The sequence below is a fragment of the Myxine glutinosa genome, chromosome 2 (genome assembly GCF_964187855.1).
Source record: "Myxine glutinosa chromosome 2, kmMyxGlut1.1, whole genome shotgun sequence".
NCBI lineage: Eukaryota > Metazoa > Chordata > Myxini > Myxiniformes > Myxinidae > Myxine > Myxine glutinosa.
In genome coordinates this window covers 14673287-14693240 of record NC_136262.1, presented here as the reverse complement: position 1 = coordinate 14693240, position 19954 = coordinate 14673287, and the positions used below count along the sequence as shown (strand labels likewise).

The following is a 19954-nucleotide window of genomic DNA, read 5'->3' as shown; positions in this document are numbered from 1 at the left end:
TGATGTGAGGTCAGCCAGCAGATAGTAATGCTGCAGTGTTATTACTCTGTTATGTTTTCAACTATGTCTGTCTGTCTGTCTGTCTGTCTGTCTTGCTGGTTGTCTGTCTGTGAACAGGATATCTCAAAACGTTATGGACGGATTCCGATGGACCTTGGTGGACAGATTGTGTGAAAAGAAGCCAATTAGATTTTGGTGAAGGTCCAGATCCAGATCCTTTATCCTTTTACTTTAAGTGGAATTGTCATGGAAATCCCATTTTCCGATGCTTAATATGCAAAACACTGATACTACCAACGGTTTGTTAAAAACCTAAACAAGTACATTTGTAATGATCTTAAAATTTAAATGTTTGCTCCCAGTGAGGGTTCACATAAATAAACTAGAACAGTTTTCAGTAGAGCACATACCTCCACCAGGCTGAAAAGTTTACGTTTTGTATCCCACTGATAGGTTGGATCTGTATCCGGACCTGAACCAAAATCTTATCAGCTTCTTGTCACACAACCTTCCCACCAAGTTCCATCCGAATCCATCCATAACGTTTGGAGATATCCTGCTCACAGCCAGACAGAGACAAACAGGGGTGAATACATGATCTCCGTCCACTTTCAGTGGCGGAGGTAGTAATAGACTTTTTAATAATTCATATTATCATCAGGAAATTTATCTCAGACTTTTTTTAAATGACATTGATCTCAGGCTTTTATCGTAGGGTTTGAAGATAAATCGCATCAGGGTTCGCTTGGCCTTGGTCGTTTATTCCTGATACGTGAAAAACCCTGCAACCCATGCCTACGGAAAACAGACTTTTTTTGGAATGCTGGCTACATTTTCCATCCAATCGTGATGCAACTTTGTTTAAAAATTCTCCATTGGCAGGCACTCCTATGTTGAAAGTTTTGTGTCAATTGATCAACCGGTTGCGGAGAAAACGAATTTAAAAGCAAATAAAGGTAAAAAAGTGAGGGCCTCGCCTAACGTTCCACACACAACCTAGTCAAGGGTGGGTGTGGACGCCTCGCCTACTTGTATTAATCAACAAGGACATGAGTGGACAGACAATGGGCGAATACAGAAGATATATGGGATTTAGACCTGGGTACCTCACACATCATGAGCCCATGGTTCAGTTGGGAATGCCAAACAGACCAATTGCCCTGGTCTGAATGCCTAAACTGTTGCTGCACTTGCTGCATTATACTAATAGTAGCTGTATTTGCAGTGAAACACACTTGATGTTAGTTCTGATTTAAAAGTTAAGATCCACAAACACATCTCGGTTTTAAAGGGGCACAATCATGACATTTTTTGAAGATATGTTCGAGGATGATATCCCTCACCCATTAGCACAAAAATTAATATATTTGGGAGAATAATAAGGTGGATAATCGTGTTTTAAAATCGGAAAATTTTCACTTCCCTTATGCAAATTAACTACTTCCGTTGATTGGTGTGATGTCATGGGGGCACAACTCATTGACAGATGTGTAGTGTGCGTTTCATCACAAGTTATTCTAGCGTTCAAGATGCCAATGTGCGAAGCTTTTAACTGTTCAAGTCATCGATAAGTTTGCCCACAGAACTCAGAAGTCGTTTTTTTGCATCCCTGACCCACAAAAAGATTGTTAACGATCGTGTGCTTTGTGGTTAGAAAACCTAGTAATGGCCAAATTCAAAATCAAAACGTATTGTTATGTCTGGGGGGTAAAGCAATATCTAGAGCCAGGTAGATTTGTATAGGTAGGTATTTGACTGTCGCGATAGGGAATCTACCTGTAATAAGTTCTTCATGTTTAGGCGTTTGTCGGGATAAGATGTATGATTGTGGATCTACCAGGAGATTCGAGTGTTAAGTAGTTAGGGATTAAAGATAACGCCCCTGTGAGTCCAACCTGGTCATCAAACCTTTGTCCATTATGGCACTGCAAACCACATAAACATTAGTTAGGACCTTTAGTACAACACTAAATGACGCCCTTCCCCCTGACATGGCTTAGGAAGAAATCGGGTTGGAACACCGCCACAATTGGCCACCACCATTTACACCTCCGAAAGGCCTACCCACCTCGCATAGCACGTGCTATGACCTAGGAGCAGGAGTGGGGAGAGTTGGAGCGACGCAGTGGGCGTGCCCATTGACGAGCCGGCGAGTCGTGGGAGGCTCTGATTGGCAGAGCAGTGCGCCAATGTGACGTCATCGGCCGGAGATATTACCGAGGGTCGGACGAGACAGATAAGCCACATCCACGTACATTTTGACACAAAAGACGTGTTTCTTTGTTAATTCATAATCCCCCGTTTTGTATTTGAGGTCTGGAGTGCGGGATCCCGATTTAAATAGTTCATTACCGGCACGTATTTTCCTGTCCTTGCTTTTCATTAATAAATCGTTGTATTATTTTCTGTATATACCTGAATGCAGTTTCCTGTTTGATTTTAATAGATAAGGCTGCAGGGCTCTCGTCGTTCCCCTCCATCCTGCGCGCTTTGGTTTTGGAATCCGCTATTGAGTTTTCGCCCCGGGAGCTAAAGCCTCGTAATCGGCCTCCGCAACTCTGATGTTAATCGGAGTTGCGTGACAGTATGTTCATTCAAAATATCATATTGTTTCCGAACAAGAGAAAAATGTGGTCACCAGCTCCGACGTGTAGAATCATGAGGATATCCGTTGCAATATGCGCTACCAAATTCGACCAGTCATTAAATTATACGCATACGCGATTTTAGTCCGCGATGTTCTTACCCCATACCAACGCACGTCCGAGTGTATGCGCATGCGCTATTCAGTAATTACACCTAATTTGTGTGAAGTTCTGTGAAACGAGATTGATATGAAAACATTCATGTTGTCTTTGTTGCTAAATTTATTCTGGTTTCTTCAAACAAATCGCGATTTTAGTCCGCAATGTTCTTACCTCATACCAACGCACGTCCGAGTGTATGCGCATGCGCTATTCAAAAAGGCACCCCAACAACAAGAACAACAATGCGGTCCTCTCATAGAGCTGCTCGTCGCAGATAAAAACACTTCGAGCTGTCAGCATTAGTATTTTACCAACAGGCTCACTACCTGGGAAACGAGCCTCGGAAATTGCTGAAACACGATGCCATACCGACACTTAACGGGCGAGAGTAAGTTGTTGATTTGAAGCCAGGCTGAAGTCAAGCCCACGTGATCCAAGCTTAGAGTTTGTCCTCAAGTAGTTGTCTATATTGCTAGAATGCTAGCAGAGCCTAACTGTCCCTTCGCTGATGGACCAATTAGTAGTCGTCCTGTTTTGACAAAAATTGCTATATTGGTTCACTGCGTCTGTACTGAGTCTGAAGATCACAATAAAGTCGACCAGCATACGAGAATGTATCAGTTTATTGAAGTATCACCAGGTCGATTATTTTTCGGTGTGTTATGGTGGCTTCATTTGTCATATGCCCCGAGGGCAGTTTGCATTTTCGTAAGATTGTCGATCGATCTCGCAGGAGCGAACCAGAGGTCCTTCACCGCACAGTCTTCCGTATAAATGTGATCTGCACAAACTAGCCTGCAGCATGGAGACAGCCAACGAATCCTGCTCGGCGGTTCGCTGACGGGTTTAATCAAGACGGACATTGGTGTTTCCCAACCCACCTCTCACCACCCGTTCACCCCAACCCCATCAAAGTTTAGCATGAAGTTTTGAAGCGTTAAAGTTTAGATAATGATGTATAGATGCATGGAAGAAGTTTGTAAATCCGCGGATTATACCTAGCCATGTGCAAATAAATTAAACAAAAAAACCTCAAAGTTTACGTAGCTATTTTTTTTTGTTTTTTTACAAAGCCAATAGTGATTCTCCTTCTCTCTAGGAGTTTGGGAGTTTAGTTCACAACAAAACCAAAATTACAAACTGTATAGAATCGAGACACTTGCAAACCAAGCTGTTTACTCTTATCCAACAGCTGCTGTAATCGTTGGGGCACAGAAGGCAATAGGTGACATTGCACGTGCGGGCATTGGGCCTTTGTTGTAAGCTGCGAGGGTGTATTCCATTCGATAGAACCCATGTGCCCAGTCTGCTGCTCTCTGCTGGCACCATCTGGCACATTGTTGACTTGACGAGCAACCTCTCCCTTTAACAGTGGCGTGAACTTATGAACCGGGACAAGACGGTTCCAACTTTCAAGCGCACAATATTCATTCATTCATCTATCATTATCTATCTATCTATGTATCTTTATTTATCTATCTATCTATCTATATGTATCTAGCATCAAACGACCCACAATGTGCCACTTGTGTGGCGTTTGGAGCTGGAAAATTTATGATCACTTCTTGACAGAATAATGCTCATGGGACTTATCGTGCCATCTGCCTCAAGCAGCCGGACACCGAGCAAACCTTGTGCGGCCCCCAAAAGCGCTGAGCCGCCGACTGTGGGCCGGCCCGATTAAAGAAACGCGAATTTCACGGCGGCTTCGGTTCATACAAAAGCTTGCTGCTAAAGATTTGTTGAAAGGGTAGGCCTACTCAAAATGGTAAAATCCATGGTAATTATTACAATTTGGCAAACGGCCAGCTGTCGTCACACATGTCCCGGCCGGCTTTACATCACGTCGTGGTGCGTTCTGTGGTCTTGGTTTTTGCCCGAGTTCTAAACAAAGGTCCAGTAATGCCATAATGTGGTTGAGCTGTGTTGCGTGCATTTAGTGGGAACATTTGTGCGGAATGCAAACAGTGCTGATGTTATGGGCTGCATGGCATGACACGTGACACGAGCTGTTCCTTGCGTTGCGAGCTCTCCTCTTTTTTTTTTCTTTCTTCTTTCCCCCACCCTTTCCCCTTGCTCTCTGCTCCCCCACCCTTTCCTCTCTTCTAGATGCTCTCGGTAAGTTGACCTTTTTTGTTCGCTGTCGTGAGAAGCCCAGAGTTTGTTGTTGCATGTCTGGGTTTCGACTGTCCTGCAAGAAGGTCACGTGTCAGTTGTACATGTAGCTCTGAACCTCGGGATACAATTTATTACTACATCCCAGAATGCACGGTCACCTAGTGGGCATCGGCCGCTCGCTTCTTTCATAATTGTACCCCAATTGTCAACACGTTTACCTTTATTTTTAAACTTTTCCCCTCCTCCCTCGTGTCTTCCTTTCCTATCCTTGCCAGGAAAAGGAGAAATGCGACCGGCTCTGGATTCTGCGCTGCAGGATGTAAGTGACTCGTACCTAGTCCTGGAGGAGCTGGAAAAGCAGGCTGTCCGACGTGCACTTACAGAGGAGCGGGCACGTTTCTGCTGCTTTGTTTCCTTTCTTCACCCTGTTCTGGTACACCATGCAGTCCTGTAATACGACTTAAGAAAATACAAACAACAACATGCATTTTAAGGCCATTTTCCCTGCTAGAGCAGGGGTTAGCCTTGCAGTGCCCATGACAATCTTCTCCATTTTGCCCTATTTTCTGCATCTCTCCTTGTTAACCCCCTTGCCCACATTTCGTCTTCCACCATCTTTAGCCAAGTCTTTCTCGGTCTTCCCCGTCCTCTACTTCCTTCTACATTCATTTCCATCACTCTTCTCAACCAGTCACTTTCGTCCTTCCTCAACACATGACCAAACCATCTCAACCTGTTTCTCTTCCTCTTCACAGCATCAATCACAGGCTCCATTCCCATCATCTTTCGCAATTCATCATTTGTCTTCCCCTCTCTCAACGATACTCCACACATCCACCGAACCATTCGCATTTCCACCCTTTCCAACCTTCGTTGCTGCTCTACGTTCATTAATAATAATAATAATAATAATAATACATTTATTTTATATAGCGCTTTTCAAGAAGCCCAAAGGCGCTTTGACAGAGTACAAAAAACAAGTGCAAAAAGACAAAAATCAATAGGTAAATAATCAAAGCAAAAGGAAGGAGAAGGAGAAGGAGAAGAGATAGTCAGGGGTTAAATGCTGTGGGTTAAATGTTGAATGCAGTGTTGAACAGGTGGGTCTTGAGTGATGTTTTGAATGTGGTGAGTGAGGAGCATGTCTCTGATCGTGTGAGGTAGTGAGTTCCAGAGGGTGGGAGCAGCGATGGAGAAGGCCCTGTCCCCCCAGGATCTGAATTTGGTCCGCATGGGGGGGGGGGGGGGGGTCAGGAGGTTGGTACCAGCAGAGCGGAGGTTATGGGTGGGAGTGTGTCTGGAGAGGTCAGCCAGGTAGGATGGGGCCAGGTTATGGAGGGCTTTGTAGGTCAAGAGGAGGATTTTGTACTGGATTCTCTGGGGGATGTGGAGCCAGTGAAGCTTGTAAAGGACGGGGGTGATGTGGTCACGGGTCCGGGAATGGGTGAGTAGACGGGCAGTGGAGTTCTGAATGTATTGGAGTTTATTGGTGATTATTGAGGGTGAACCATAGAGGAGGCTGTTGCAGTAGTCCAGACGGGAGGTGATGAAGGCGTGGATGATGGTTTCTGCAGCCGTGGAGGAGAGGGATGGACGGAGACGGGCGATGTTTTTCGGGTGAAAGAAGGCTGTCTTTGTGATCTGTTTAGTGTATTTGTCGAAGGAGAGGGTTTGGTCAAAGATGATGCCAAGATTCCGGATGTGAGGGGAGGTGGATACTGGGAAACCGTCGATGTTGAGGGCAAAGTTATGGGTGGATTTGGAGAGCGTTTTTGGGCCAATGATGATTATTTCAGATTTATCATAGTTAAGTTTGAGGAAGTTGATTTGAAGCCAGGATTTTATTTCAGTGATGCAGTTTGTCAGGATAGAGTGGGTGGCAGTGGAGATGGACTTGGTGGAGATGAAAAGCTGGATGTCATCGGCGAAGCAGTGGAATTGGAGACCATGACGGCGGATTAAGTGACCAAGGGGGGACAGGTACAGGATGAAGAGGAGGGGGCCGAGAACTGAACCTTGGGGGACACCTTGGGGGAGGGGAGCAGTGGGGGATTTGCAGTTATTGATGGAGATGAACTGGCGTCTGTCAGAGAGGTATGATTTGATCCAAGAGAAGGCAGTGCCGGTAATGTTAAAGGTGGTTTCAAGTCGGGTGAGGAGGATGGTGTGATTGATGGTGTCAAAGGTGGCGCTGAGGTCGAGGAGGATGAGAATGTTGAGGTTGCCAGCGTCAGAGGAGAGGAGAAGGTCGTTGGTGATTTTGAGGAGAGCAGTTTCAGTACTGTGGTTGGAGCGGAATCCGGATTGGAATGTTTCATACAGGTTATTGGCAGAGAGGTGATGTTTGAGTTGAGTGGCTACAGCGCGTTCCAAAACTTTTGACAGAAAGGGTAGGTTGGAGATGGGTCTGAAGTTATTTAGGGTGTCAGGGTTGAGTCCAGGTTTTTTCAGAATGGGGGTAACAGCAGCAATTTTGAGGGATGGTGGGACGATGCCTGTAGACAGGGAGGAGTTTATTGTTGCAGTGATAAGTGGAGTGAGAGAGCAGGAAGGGAGGTCTTGACAAAGCTGGAGGGGATGGGGTCAAGAGTGCAGGTGGCAGTTTTCATTCCTATGAGGAGTTCAGAGAGGTCAGTAGGGGACACTGGGGAGAATTGAGACAGGGGTTGGCAGGATAAGGGGGGGCAGGTGGTTTGAGGGGGAGCGGGTGCGGTGGTGGTTAAGCTGTTGTAGATATTGTCAATTTTGCATTGGAAGAATGAAAGGAAGGAGATGCAGTTGTTTACTGTGAATGACTGGGTGGTGGTGTCCAGGGGGCTGAGGAGTTTGTTTATTGTCGAGAAGAGTGCTTTTGGGTTTCCGGAGCCAGAGTGGATAATTTGAGAGTAGTAGGCGGAGCGGGCGCGGGAGAGGGCATCTTTGTAGTGTTGTAGGTGGTCCTTGTAGGCTTGGGAGTGAATTGTGAGACCTGTTTTATTGCGGAGTCTTTCAAGTTGGCGAGCACGAGTTTTCATCAGGCAGAGTTCAGGAGTAAACCAGGGAGCAGAATGGGTGAAAGAAACTGTTTTGGTTTTCATCGGCGCAAGCTGGTCAAGGCAGGAGGAGAGAGTGTGGTTGAAGTAGTCAGTGAGGTCAGAAGGGGTGTGGAGGTCAACGAAGGGAGAAGTGGACATTTTTTCAGAGAGGGTGGATGAGAATGAGGTAGGTGAAAGAGCGTTTAGCTTACGGAAGTTGATAGTGCGATAATGCCTTGGTGCTGGGGTGGGGATGTTGATGGTCATAGTGATGGCTAAGTGGTCAGAGAGGGTGAGGTCGGAGCCAGAGAGATGGTGCAAAATTAATCCAGTAGAGCAGACAAGGTCCAGAATGTGCCCACGGTTATGGGTAGGAAAGTTGATATGTTGAGTGAGGTTAAAGCAGGTGAGTAAATCAGTGAAGTCAGTGGTTATTGTGGAGTCAGTGGAGTCCATGTGGATATTGAAATCACCGAGGAGGAGGATTGAGGGGGAGAGGGAACAGAGCTGGGTCACAAAGTAGGAGAAGTCAGACAGGAATGATGGGTGTGGTTTGGGAGGGCGGTAGACGACAGCCATGACTGACTGTGTGTGACCAGAGAGTTTAAAAGCCAGGTGTTCAAATGATGGAGCAGATGAGATGGAGATGAGGCTGGTCTTGATGTCCTGTCGGTGAATTACGGCAAATCCACCACCTCGGCCCTCCGAGCGTGGTTTATTGATGTAAGAATATCCATTGGGTGTAGTGAGGTTGAGTGAGAAGTAGTCCAGATGTTGTTGCCAGGTTTCAGTGAGACAGAGAAAGTCCAGTTTATTATCCAGAATGTAGTCGTTCAGGATGAGGCTTTTGTTGTTGAGGGACCCGGTATTGAACAGGGTGAGCTTGATGTTGTTTTGTACGGTGGGGATGAACTCAGGTGATTTAGCCAGGGTTTGCAGACAGGAGGTGCGATCATGTGCGTTGCTGTGACCAGGTGCGTTGGGACAATGAGTGTCATGAGCCATGTCTCGCTCCCATAAATCATAACACTTCTCACACATGCAGCATACACCTTTCCCTTCAGCTTCAACGACACCCCCCTCCTTTTCAGCACGCCACTCAGTTCCCGAAACTTCTTCCATGCACATCTCACTCTAGCAACCGTTGCCGAGTCTGATCCACCTTCTCCATTCAGCATGTCTCCTAGGTAACAAAATGTTTTCACACCTTCCAGCTTCACACCGTCTCCAAGATCCAACTCAACATTTCCTCCATCTGCAGCTCCCTCTGTGCACACCTTACACTTGAATGTAGCTGCCACACTGGTTAATGACCCTCTCAGACCACTACATTTTTGATGAACCCACTCAGCGCACATTGTACATTGAATGGAGTTCACTCCGACACCCTTCCTGCACACAGCCACTTCCCAGTTCTTTCCACCTCACCACATGCTTTACCACTTGCCATCACCTTCATCTTTCCGATATTCACCTTCAGACTTTTTGTCTCCATACATTCCTTCCACTTGTTCTTTAGAACTAGAAAATAATACTTAAGAAAATAATACTTAGAAGACTGAAGAAATAATAATGAGAAACGAGCAAAGTAACACTAATCACGAGTTTACTTAAACGACATGCACATTCGGATTCCAGAGCTTGCCCTGCAATGGCAGCTTAAAGGAAAATGCAACTGAAGTACATGAACAGCAATGAGCAGAGGGTGAAAAGTGAGGCCCAGGGCAGATGATGACATCGGGATTAGAAGACAGAGGGACATGATGAAGTAGGTTAGTAGATGATGTTGATTAGATAGCTGGTATATTTCTCGGCACCTCTAACTGATTTTACCCTCAATTTTGAGGAGCTACATGACCCCATTTTGAGGAGATACATGATTCATGACCATGAATCAATATTTGATGGGAAATGGCTATGGCCCTCAGACCCCAATCACGCTGACGACATATCAGCACCGAGTCCAATTAAGATGTTGATTTAATATCAATTGGTGTTGAACATTGATTCACCATCTCAGCCACACCCTTCAACAACAACAACAACATGCATTTTAAGGCCATTTTCCCTGCAAGAGCGGGGGTTAGCCTTGCAGTCCCCATGACAATCTTCTCCATTTTGCCCTATTTTCTGCATCTCTCCTTGTTAACCCCCTTGCCCGCATTTCTTCTTCCACCATCTTTAGCCAAGTCTTTCTCGGTCTTCCCCGTCCTCTACTTCCTTCTACATTCATTTCCATCACTCTTCTCAACCAGTCACTTTCATCCTTCCTCAACACATGACCAAACCATCTCAACCTGTTCCTCTTCACAGCATCAATCACAGGCTCTATTCCCATCATCTTTCGCAATTCATCATTTGTCTTCCTCTCTCTCAACGATACTCCGCACATCCACCGAACCATTCGCATTTCCACCCTTTCCAGCCTTCGTTTCTGCTCTACATTCATGACCCATGTCTCACTCCCATAAATCATAACACTTCTCACACATGCAGCATACACCTTTCCCTCCAGCATCAACGACACTCCCCTCCTCATCAGCACGCCACTCAGTTCCCGAAACTTCTTCCATGCACATCTCACTCGAGCAACCGTTGCCGAGTCTGATCCACCTTCTCCATTCAGCATGTCTCCGAGGTAGCAAAATATTTTCACACCTTCCAGCTTCACGCCGTCTCCAAGATCCAACTCAACATTTCCTCCATCTGCAGCTCCCTCTGTGCACACCTTACATTTGAATGTAGCTGCCACACTGGTTAATGACCCTCTCAGACCACTACATTTTTGATGAACCCACTCAGCGCACATTGTACATTGAATGGAGTTCACTCCGACACCCTTCCTGCACACAGCACATGGCCACTTCCCAGTTCTTTCCACCTCACCACATGCTTTACCACTTGCCATCACCTTCGTCTTTCCTATATTCACCTTCAGACCTTTTCTCTCCATACATTCCTTCCACTTGTTCATCTTTTCCTTCAGTCCATCCATACTTTCTGCAATCAACACCAGATCATCTGCATGCAACAACTCCCACGGTAAACCCTCCTTTACGTTCTGAGCCAGCACCTCCATCACAGCTACAAATAGGAGTGTACTTAGTACCGACCCCTGATGCACTCCCACCTTCACCTCAAACTCACCACTGTTCCCGTCCTTCGTCCTTACAGCTGTGCGCGCTCTTTTGTACATTGCCATCACAACTCTGATCAACCATTCCTCCACTTCTAACTTCCTCAATGCCCATGTCAATACTTCCCGTGGAACCCTATCGAATGCTTTCTCCAGATCAACAAACCCAAGAAACAACTTCTTCCTCTTCTCCATGTACTTCTCCTGCAACTGCCTCACAATAAAGAGCGCGTCTGTCGTTCCTCTTCCTGGCATAAATCCAAACTGCATTTCGTCGATCTTCACCTTCTTCCTTATCCTCCTCTCCAACACCCTTTCCAATACCTTCATTCCATGCTCCAATAACTTTATCGCTCGGTACGATCCACACTCCAGAGGGTCACCTTTCCCCTTGTATAGAGGGACGAGGGTACTCAGTTCCCAATCCACTGGAATGCGACCTTCTTTCACCACCAGATTACAGATCTCTGCCATTCTCTTCACACCCCAACTTCCTGCTGCCTTCAACATATCTCCCACAACTCCCGTCGGCCCTCCCGCTTTTCTACTCTTCATTGCTTTTATCGCTTCCTCAACTTCCTTCTCAGTTATCTTCTCTGCCGGTCCTAAAACTGGGTTACTCTCTATGTGGCCATCCCAATCATTCTCTGTATTCAACAGCATTTCCGTATATCTTTTCCATCTTCCTTTAATTCCATCTGGGTCTACAACGATTTGTCCCACTTCATCCTTCAAGCAACTCACCCCCATTACATCACACCTCTTTTTCGCTATCTGCTTTGCAATCCTGAATACCGCTCTCTGACCCTCTTCCGAATCCAAGCGTTCTCCGAACATTTTCCTACATGCCTCCTTCGCCTTTGCTACCTCTTTCTTTGCAGCCTTCTTGGCTGCCTTATAACTTTCATGCTCTGCTTTTTCTGCCCCCATACCCGTCGCCTTCTGCCACTCCTTGAACGTCTTCCTCTTCTCGTCAATCCTCTTTCCAACTTCATCATCCCACCACCATGTTTCCGAGTGCCTCGGTGGTCCTTTTGTCCATCCACATACCTCACCAACGGCTCCCAACAGACTATCTTCCATTGACATCCAACCACGTTAAAGCTCAACCACATCATCCTCTACCCTACTCAGCCTCTCTTTTAATGCCACCCTAACTGTCACCTCTTTCAACCTCCACAACTTCATTCTCGGTTGGTACTTCACCCGCCGAGCTCTCCTCGCACCTTTCACCCTTATGTCGCAGACAACCAAGTGGTGCTGTGAAACAGCCTCCTCCCCCGGGATCACCTTTGTGTCCCGGAGGTGCCCCCTATCTCGCCTACGCACCATCAGGTAGTCAACAGTTGTCGTCGACCCACCTGACCTGTATGTAACAAGCTTATTATCCCCTTTCTGGAACTGAGTATTACAAATCAACAAATCAGCTCCATCAGCAAACTCCAAAATCCTTTCACCTTCTCCATTTCTCACACCATATCCGTAACCCCCATGAACTCCCTCATGAACTCACACCCTTCGTGGCCACCATATTGATCGGTAACGTGGGCTAGCTGATATTTAGTCGATGCTGCTGAGGTACTGCTGCTCAATCGTTAACAAACCAAAACTCACAGAACACGTAGAGGGAGCTCGATGTTAAATATGGAATAGCTTGAATACAACGTTAAAATATGGGATTTACATTTGGGATCTCTTGCCACTGTCTACTTTTTTGTTTGCATGTGTTCGCCTTTGTTTATGTATTTAACTTTTTTATGATAAAGAAACAAGGTAAAAAGCTGCTTATCATTCGTGCTTGATGAATGTTCATTTTTGAGAATCGGAATGCCTTTTGTTTGGAGGATCCCGATGCCTTGCTCCGCTTTATTTATTTTTACTTTATTTATTTTCATTCTTCAAAGTCGGTTGTACTGGGATCATTTTGTTGGTTTGATTTTGTACGAGCTTGTCTATTTAATCCTGTTGTCCGTACCCCTATCATTTTGCTTGCTACTCACTGTCTTTTTTTCAGGAGGAAGAGCTTTCCATGCTGGAAGAGGTGACGCATCTACAGAGCATCATGCAAGATCTTGCTGGGCTGAGTTCTGAACCACACTGCCTTCCTCCTGCCAGTGAACAGGTGTGGATATACTCCCTCACAGGATGGCCTTCCAGCACAACCTTTACAGTAGGGTCTGTGAGGGGGGGTTTAGAGGGGGGTGGGGGGGGTTGATTTTACCAACAACATATTTTTGATTTTACCAATTTCAGACAGATATCAACCAACAATATTATGGATATTTTTGATTTTCTTTTTGGGAACCAATATTACTTTCTGTTTACCATCGAGGGTACTTTCACACCAGCCGCTTCACTCCAATCCTCATTCCCCCCTTCTCTTATCAACTCGGGTACTTCCTGAACCACCATTAATTCTTGCTATGTCAAATGCATATGTCCACCTTTTCAGGTCATCTTGGACTTGAAGGGATCAGACTTAGGTTGGAGGTACCAAACACCACCCGGTTCACCAAGCCATGCAAGTTCCAGAAAGATGAGTGTGTGCAGGTGAGCAGGTAATGGGATCAATATGGAGCGTACTGCTTGGGGAATAATGTGCATCAAAGATGTTTTTATTCCACACTGTTTGCTTTACTTATACACTATCGTGCTTTTTGCTCTGTCTGCAGTTCTTGAACTCCTCATGACTTTTTAAAAATTATAAATTGATATCACAAAAGCATGTTATTTATTTAGCACCTTTCATCGGGAGACGTCTCAAGGCACTTTACATGAAATTATCAAATGGGGAAAAAAGAGAGAGCGAGGTAAAAACAAAAAAAACAAAAAAAACCCCATAAACACAAGATGAAGAACATGTAAGCAAATTAATAGGAAGGAAAGAGCAGCATTTAAATGGCATGCACAATAATGAGGCCTCTATAAGCCCCTCTTTCAAAAGGCTGTCCACACATTACCTGCATGATTCAAAATTATCTATATTGTTCATAAAAGGTCGAGATTAAAGGCAGATATGTAGTTGATTATTGCAACCTGGTGATTACAGCAACCTGGTGATTATAATAACCTGATTAATATAGCAACCAAGTGATTATAGCAACCTGATGATTATAGTAACCTGGTGATTACAGCAACCTGGTGATTATAATAACCTGATTAATATAGCAACCAAGTGATTATAGCAACCTGATGATTATAGTAACCTGGTGATTATAGCAACTTGGTGATTTTGGTGATTATAGCAACCTGATGATTATAGCAACCTCATGATTATAGCAACCTGATGATTATAGCAACCTGGTGATTACAGCAACCTGGTAATTATAGCAACCTGATGATGATAGCAACCTGATGATTATAGTAACCTGGTGACTACAGCAACCTGGTGATTATAATAACCTGATTAATATAGCAACCAAGTGATTATAGCAACCTGATGATTATAGCAACCTGATGTTTATAGTAACCTGGTGATTACAACAACCTGGTGATTATAATAACCTGATTAATATAGCAACCAAGTGATTATAGCAACCTGATGATTATAGCAACCTGATGATTATAGTATCCTGGTGATTACAGCAACCTGGTGATTATAATAACCTGATTAATATAGCAACCAAGTGATTATCGCAACCTGATGATGATAGCAACCTGATGATTATAATAACCTGGTGATTACAGCAACCTGGTGATTATAATAACCTGATTAATATAGCAACCAAGTGATTATAGCAACCTGATGATTATAGTAACATGATGATTACAGCAACCTGATGATTATAGTAACCTGATGATTATAGCAACCTGGTGATTATAGCAATATGGGGATTATAGCAACTTGATGATTATAACAACCTAGTGATTATAACAACCTGGTGATTATAGCAACTTGATGATTATAACAACCTGCTGATTATAACAACCTGCTGATTATAGCAACATGGGGATTATAGCAACTTGATGATTATAACAACCTGCTGATTATAACAACCTGGGGATTACAGCAACCTGATGATTATAGCAACCTGGTGATTATAACAACTTGATGATTATAAATTCTTTCAAAGTAAATTGCTCTCTCTCATGCACAGATTTATCCCATCTCGTCTTCAGTTGTCATACCCTTCCTCCCGTCCATGGTACACGGAATCTTGTGGTGAGGCTGTTGCCCTGAAACAACTTGCTTTCGTCTCCTGGAAAGCAAATCCAACAGAAGGAAATCTCATTTCCTTTCACAAAGCCCGAAACAAGTGTGTGTCCACCCTCAGGAGAGCCAGGAAACAATATCTCACCGTTCTCAAGACCGAACTCTCTTATCTGTCTCCCTCTTCCAAATCCTGGTGGCGTCTGGTCAAATCTGTTTCTGGTGTTTGTTCCCCCTCCATCCCCTCCATCCCCTCCTTCACCTCAAACGGCTTAACGGCTGACTCCGCACGTGAAAAGGCTGAATGCCTGAACTCTGTGTTTGCCTCTAAATCTTGTGTCCCAAACCCATCCCTCTCTGTACCCACCGTACCCAGTCGTACCCAGCTGCTCCTGGACTCTGTGTCCTTTCCTCCTGACGAGGTGGAAAAGTTTCTGTCAACCCTCGACTCTGATTCTGCAACTGGTCCTGACGGCATCAGCCCACGGGTCCTAAAATCATGTTCTTCCGCTCTTTCACTCCCTCTTTCTGTTCTCTTCACCCTCTCTTTTGCTCAAGGTCATCTGCCATCTGCTTGGAAATCAGCCAACATCACCGCTTTGCACAAAAAAGGTGCAAAAACAGATCCTTGCAACTACAGACCAATCAGCCTTCTCCCAACTATCAGCAAAGTCATGGAATCCATCATTGCTTCAGATATGAAATCTTTCCTCTTCTCCAATGGCTTGATCTCTGATCATCAATTTGGTTTCAGACCTGGTCACTCTACTCTGGACATGCTGCTTCTGCTTTCTCAACAATGGATGGAGGTCCTCAACGCCAAACAGGAAATTAGAGCTGTCTCCCTTGACATTTCACGTGCCTTCGATACGGTCTGGCACCCTGCTCTGCTCACCAAACTCTCCTCCTTTGGTATCCATGGAAATCTCCACGCATGGCTGGCGGACTTCCTCTCTGGTCGTAGTCAACGTGTGGCCCTGAATGGGTTTCTCTCATCTCCTCTTCCTGTTCAGGCTGGAGTTCCCCAAGGAAGTGTTCTGGGCCCTGTGCTTTTTCTGGTCTTCATCAATGATCTCTCTGACTCTCTTGAAAATCCTCTCCATCTCTTTGCTGACGACTCTACTCTCTGTCGCTCCATTCCTCATCCCTCAGATCGGCAGTCTGCAGCCTCCTCACTCTCTGCAGACCTGGACAAAATCACAGACTGGGCAAACAAATGGAACATGTCTTTCAATCCTGATAAATCCCACACTCTTACGATGTCTCTCCGAAAAGACCGACTGGAAAACCCTCCCATCCACTTTCTGAATAATCCTCTCCAAGACGTTCTGTCACTCAAGCTTTTGGGTCTCACTATTTGCCATGATCTTTCCTGGGAAAACCACATTTCAAATCTGGCCTCCAAAGCCAGTCGCCGACTGGGCATCCTCCGTCGTGCGAAGTCCTTCCTTGGCACACCTGAGCTCCTCACCACATACAAGGCTTTCATCCGCAGCTCTATGGAATACTGCTCTCCCCTCTGGTCTGGTGCTCCTGCCTCACACCTAGCCCGTCTTCACGCTGTTGAAACAAAAGCGTTCAGAATCATTGGAATCTCCCGCGATGAAGCTAACTCCAAGGGCCTTTCACTCACTCACCGCAGGCAGGTTGGTGGTCTTTCCGTCTTCTACCGACTCCTCTCTGGCCTTGCCCCCCCCCCAGCCCTCTCTGGGCTCTGTCCCCCAAATATTCCTACAGGTCGCACAAGATCTGCCTGCAACCCTCTTATGGTTAAACTGCCAAAATCAAGACTTTCTGCTCACCTTCACTCCTTCATTCCTCTTTTCTCCCGCCTCTGGAACAAACTCCCTCACTCTCTTCAATCCCACTCCACCCTCCAGGTCTTTAAAACAGCTGTTCACCACCATCTCTTATCCCCCCCCATCCAAAACCTTGATCTTTTCTACCCCCGCTAATTTCGGTCCCCTTGTGTTTTATACCTCTTCCCCTCCCCCCCCCCCCCCTCCCCTTCCCACGCCTCCTGCCCCCAAGCCCTCTCCCTCCCACACTTCTCCTTGCTCTGAAATGTTGTGGTTGTGTGCCTCCCCTTCTCTCCCCATCTTGTCTTCCGCTCCCTCTTTTTGTATATTTTGTTTGTCTGGTTGATTTGTTTGTGAAATAAATGTTAGCTCTTTCACGAGCCTCGATTCGGTATACAAAAAAAATAAATAAATAACAACCTGCTGATTATAACAACCTGGGGATTACAGCAACCTGATGATTATAGCAACCTGGTGATTATAACAACCTTATGATTATAGTAACCTGATGATTATAACAACATGGGGATTTATAGTAACCTGATGATTATAGCAACCTGGTGATTATAGCAACCTGATGATTATAGTAACCTGATGATTATAACAACCTGATGATTATAGCAACCTGATGATTATAGCAACCTGATGATTATAGCAACTTGATGATTATAACAACCTGCTGATTATAACAACCTGGTATTTATAGCAACATGGGGATTATAGCAACTTGATGATTATAACAACCTGGTGATTGCAGCAACCTGATGATTATAGCAACCTGGTGATTATAACAACCTGATGATCATAGCAACCTGGTGATTATAACATGGTGATTATAGCAACTTGATGATTATTACAACATGGTGATTATAACAACCTGGTGATTATAACAACCAGGTGATTATAACAACCTGGTGATTATAGTAACCAGGTGATTAAAACAACCAGGTGATTATAACAACCTGGTGATTATAGCAACATGGTGATTATAACAACATGGGGATTATAGCAACTTGATGATTATAACAACCTGGTGATTATAGCAACCTGGGGATTATAGCAACATGGGAATTATAGCAACATGGGGATTATAGCAACCTGATGATTATAACAACCTGGTGATTATAGCAACTTGATGATTATTACAACCTGGTGATTATAACAACCTGATGATTATAACAACCTGGTGATTATAACAACATGGGGATTATAGTAACCTGATGATTATAGCAACCTGGTGATTATAACAACCTGGTGATTATAGCAACATGGGGCTTATAGCAACTTGATGATTATAACAACCTGGGGATTATAGTAACCTGGTGATTTTAACAACCTGGTGATTATAGCAACATGGGGATTATAGCAACTTGATGATTATAACAACCTGGTGATTATAGCAACATGGGGATTATAGCAACTTGATGATTATAACAACCTGGTGATTATAGCAACTTGATGATTATAACAACCTGATGATTATAGCAACTTGATGATTATATCAACCTGGGGATTATAGCAACTTGATGATTATAACAACCTGGTGATTATAACAACATGGGGATTATAGTAACCTGGTGATTATAACAACCTGGTGATTATAGCAACATGGGGATTATAGCAACTTGATGATTATTACAACCTGGTGATTATAACAACCTGATGATTATAACAACCTGGTGATTACAGCAACATGGGGATTATAGCAACTTGATGATTATAACAACCTGGTGATTTTAACAACCTGGTGATTACAGCAACATGGGGATTATAGCAACTTGATGATTATAACAACCTGGTGATTACAGCAACCTGATGATTATAGCAACCTGATGATTATAGCAACCTGGGGATTATAGCAACTTGATTATTATAGTAGCCTGATGATTATAACAACCTGGTGATTATAGCAACTTGATGATTATTACAACCTGGTGATTACAACAACATGGGGATTATAGCAACATGGGGATTATAGCAACTTAATGATTATTACAACCTGGTGATTATAACAACCTGGTGATTATAACAACATGGGGATTATAGTAACCTGGTGATAACAACCTGGTGATTTAAGCAACATGGGGATTATAGCAACTTGATGATCATATCAACCTGGTGATTATAACAACCTGGTGATTATAGCAACATGGGGATTATAGTAACCTGGTGATTATAACAACCTGGTGATTATAGCAACATGGGGATTATAGCAACTTGATGATTATATCAACCTGGTGATTATAACAACCTGGTGATTATAGCAACATGGGGATTATAGTAACCTGGTGATTATAACAACCTGGTGGTTATAGCAACATGGGGATTATAGTAACCTGGTGATGATAACAACCTGGTGATTACAGCAACATGGGGATTATAGCAACTTGATGATTATAACAACATGGGAATTATAGCAACTTGATCATTATCGCAACTTGATGATTATAACAACCTGGTGATTATAGCAACCTGATGATTATAGCAACTTGATGATTATAACAACCTGATTATTATAGCAACATGGGGATTATAGCAACTTGATGATTATAACAACCTGATGATTATAACAACCTGGTGATTATAACAACCTGATGATTATAGTAACCTGATGATTATAACAACCTGATGATTATCGTAACCTGATGATTATAACAACCTGGTGATTATAACAACCTGATGATTATAACAAACTCATTATTATAACAAACTCATGATTATAGCAACATGGGGATTATAACAACCTGATGATTATAACAACCTGCTGATTATAGCAGCATGGGGATTATAGCAACTTGATGATTATAACAACCTGATGTTTATAACAACCTGGTGATTATAACAACCTGATGATTATAACAACCTGATGATTATAGTAACCTGATGATTATAACAAACTCATGATTATAGGAACTTGATGATTATAACAACATCTGGTGATTATAACAACCTGGTGATTATAACAACCTGGTGATTATAACAACCTGCTG

General features: G+C 44.1%; 1 protein-coding gene across 2 annotated transcripts in view; it reads left to right on the top strand.

The window, feature by feature from the left end:
• The window catches only part of LOC137422025 (protein MTSS 2), a 111250-nt gene that overhangs the window by 66615 nt on the left and 24681 nt on the right, over positions 1 to 19954 (top strand). For both annotated transcript variants that reach the window (XM_068108703.2, XM_068108701.2), the window contains exons 7-9: positions 5141 to 5298; positions 13030 to 13137; positions 13468 to 13565. In XM_068108703.2, coding sequence (XP_067964804.2) covers positions 5141 to 5298; positions 13030 to 13137; positions 13468 to 13565 — 364 coding nt within the window. The remainder of the gene's footprint in view (positions 1 to 5140; positions 5299 to 13029; positions 13138 to 13467; positions 13566 to 19954) is intronic.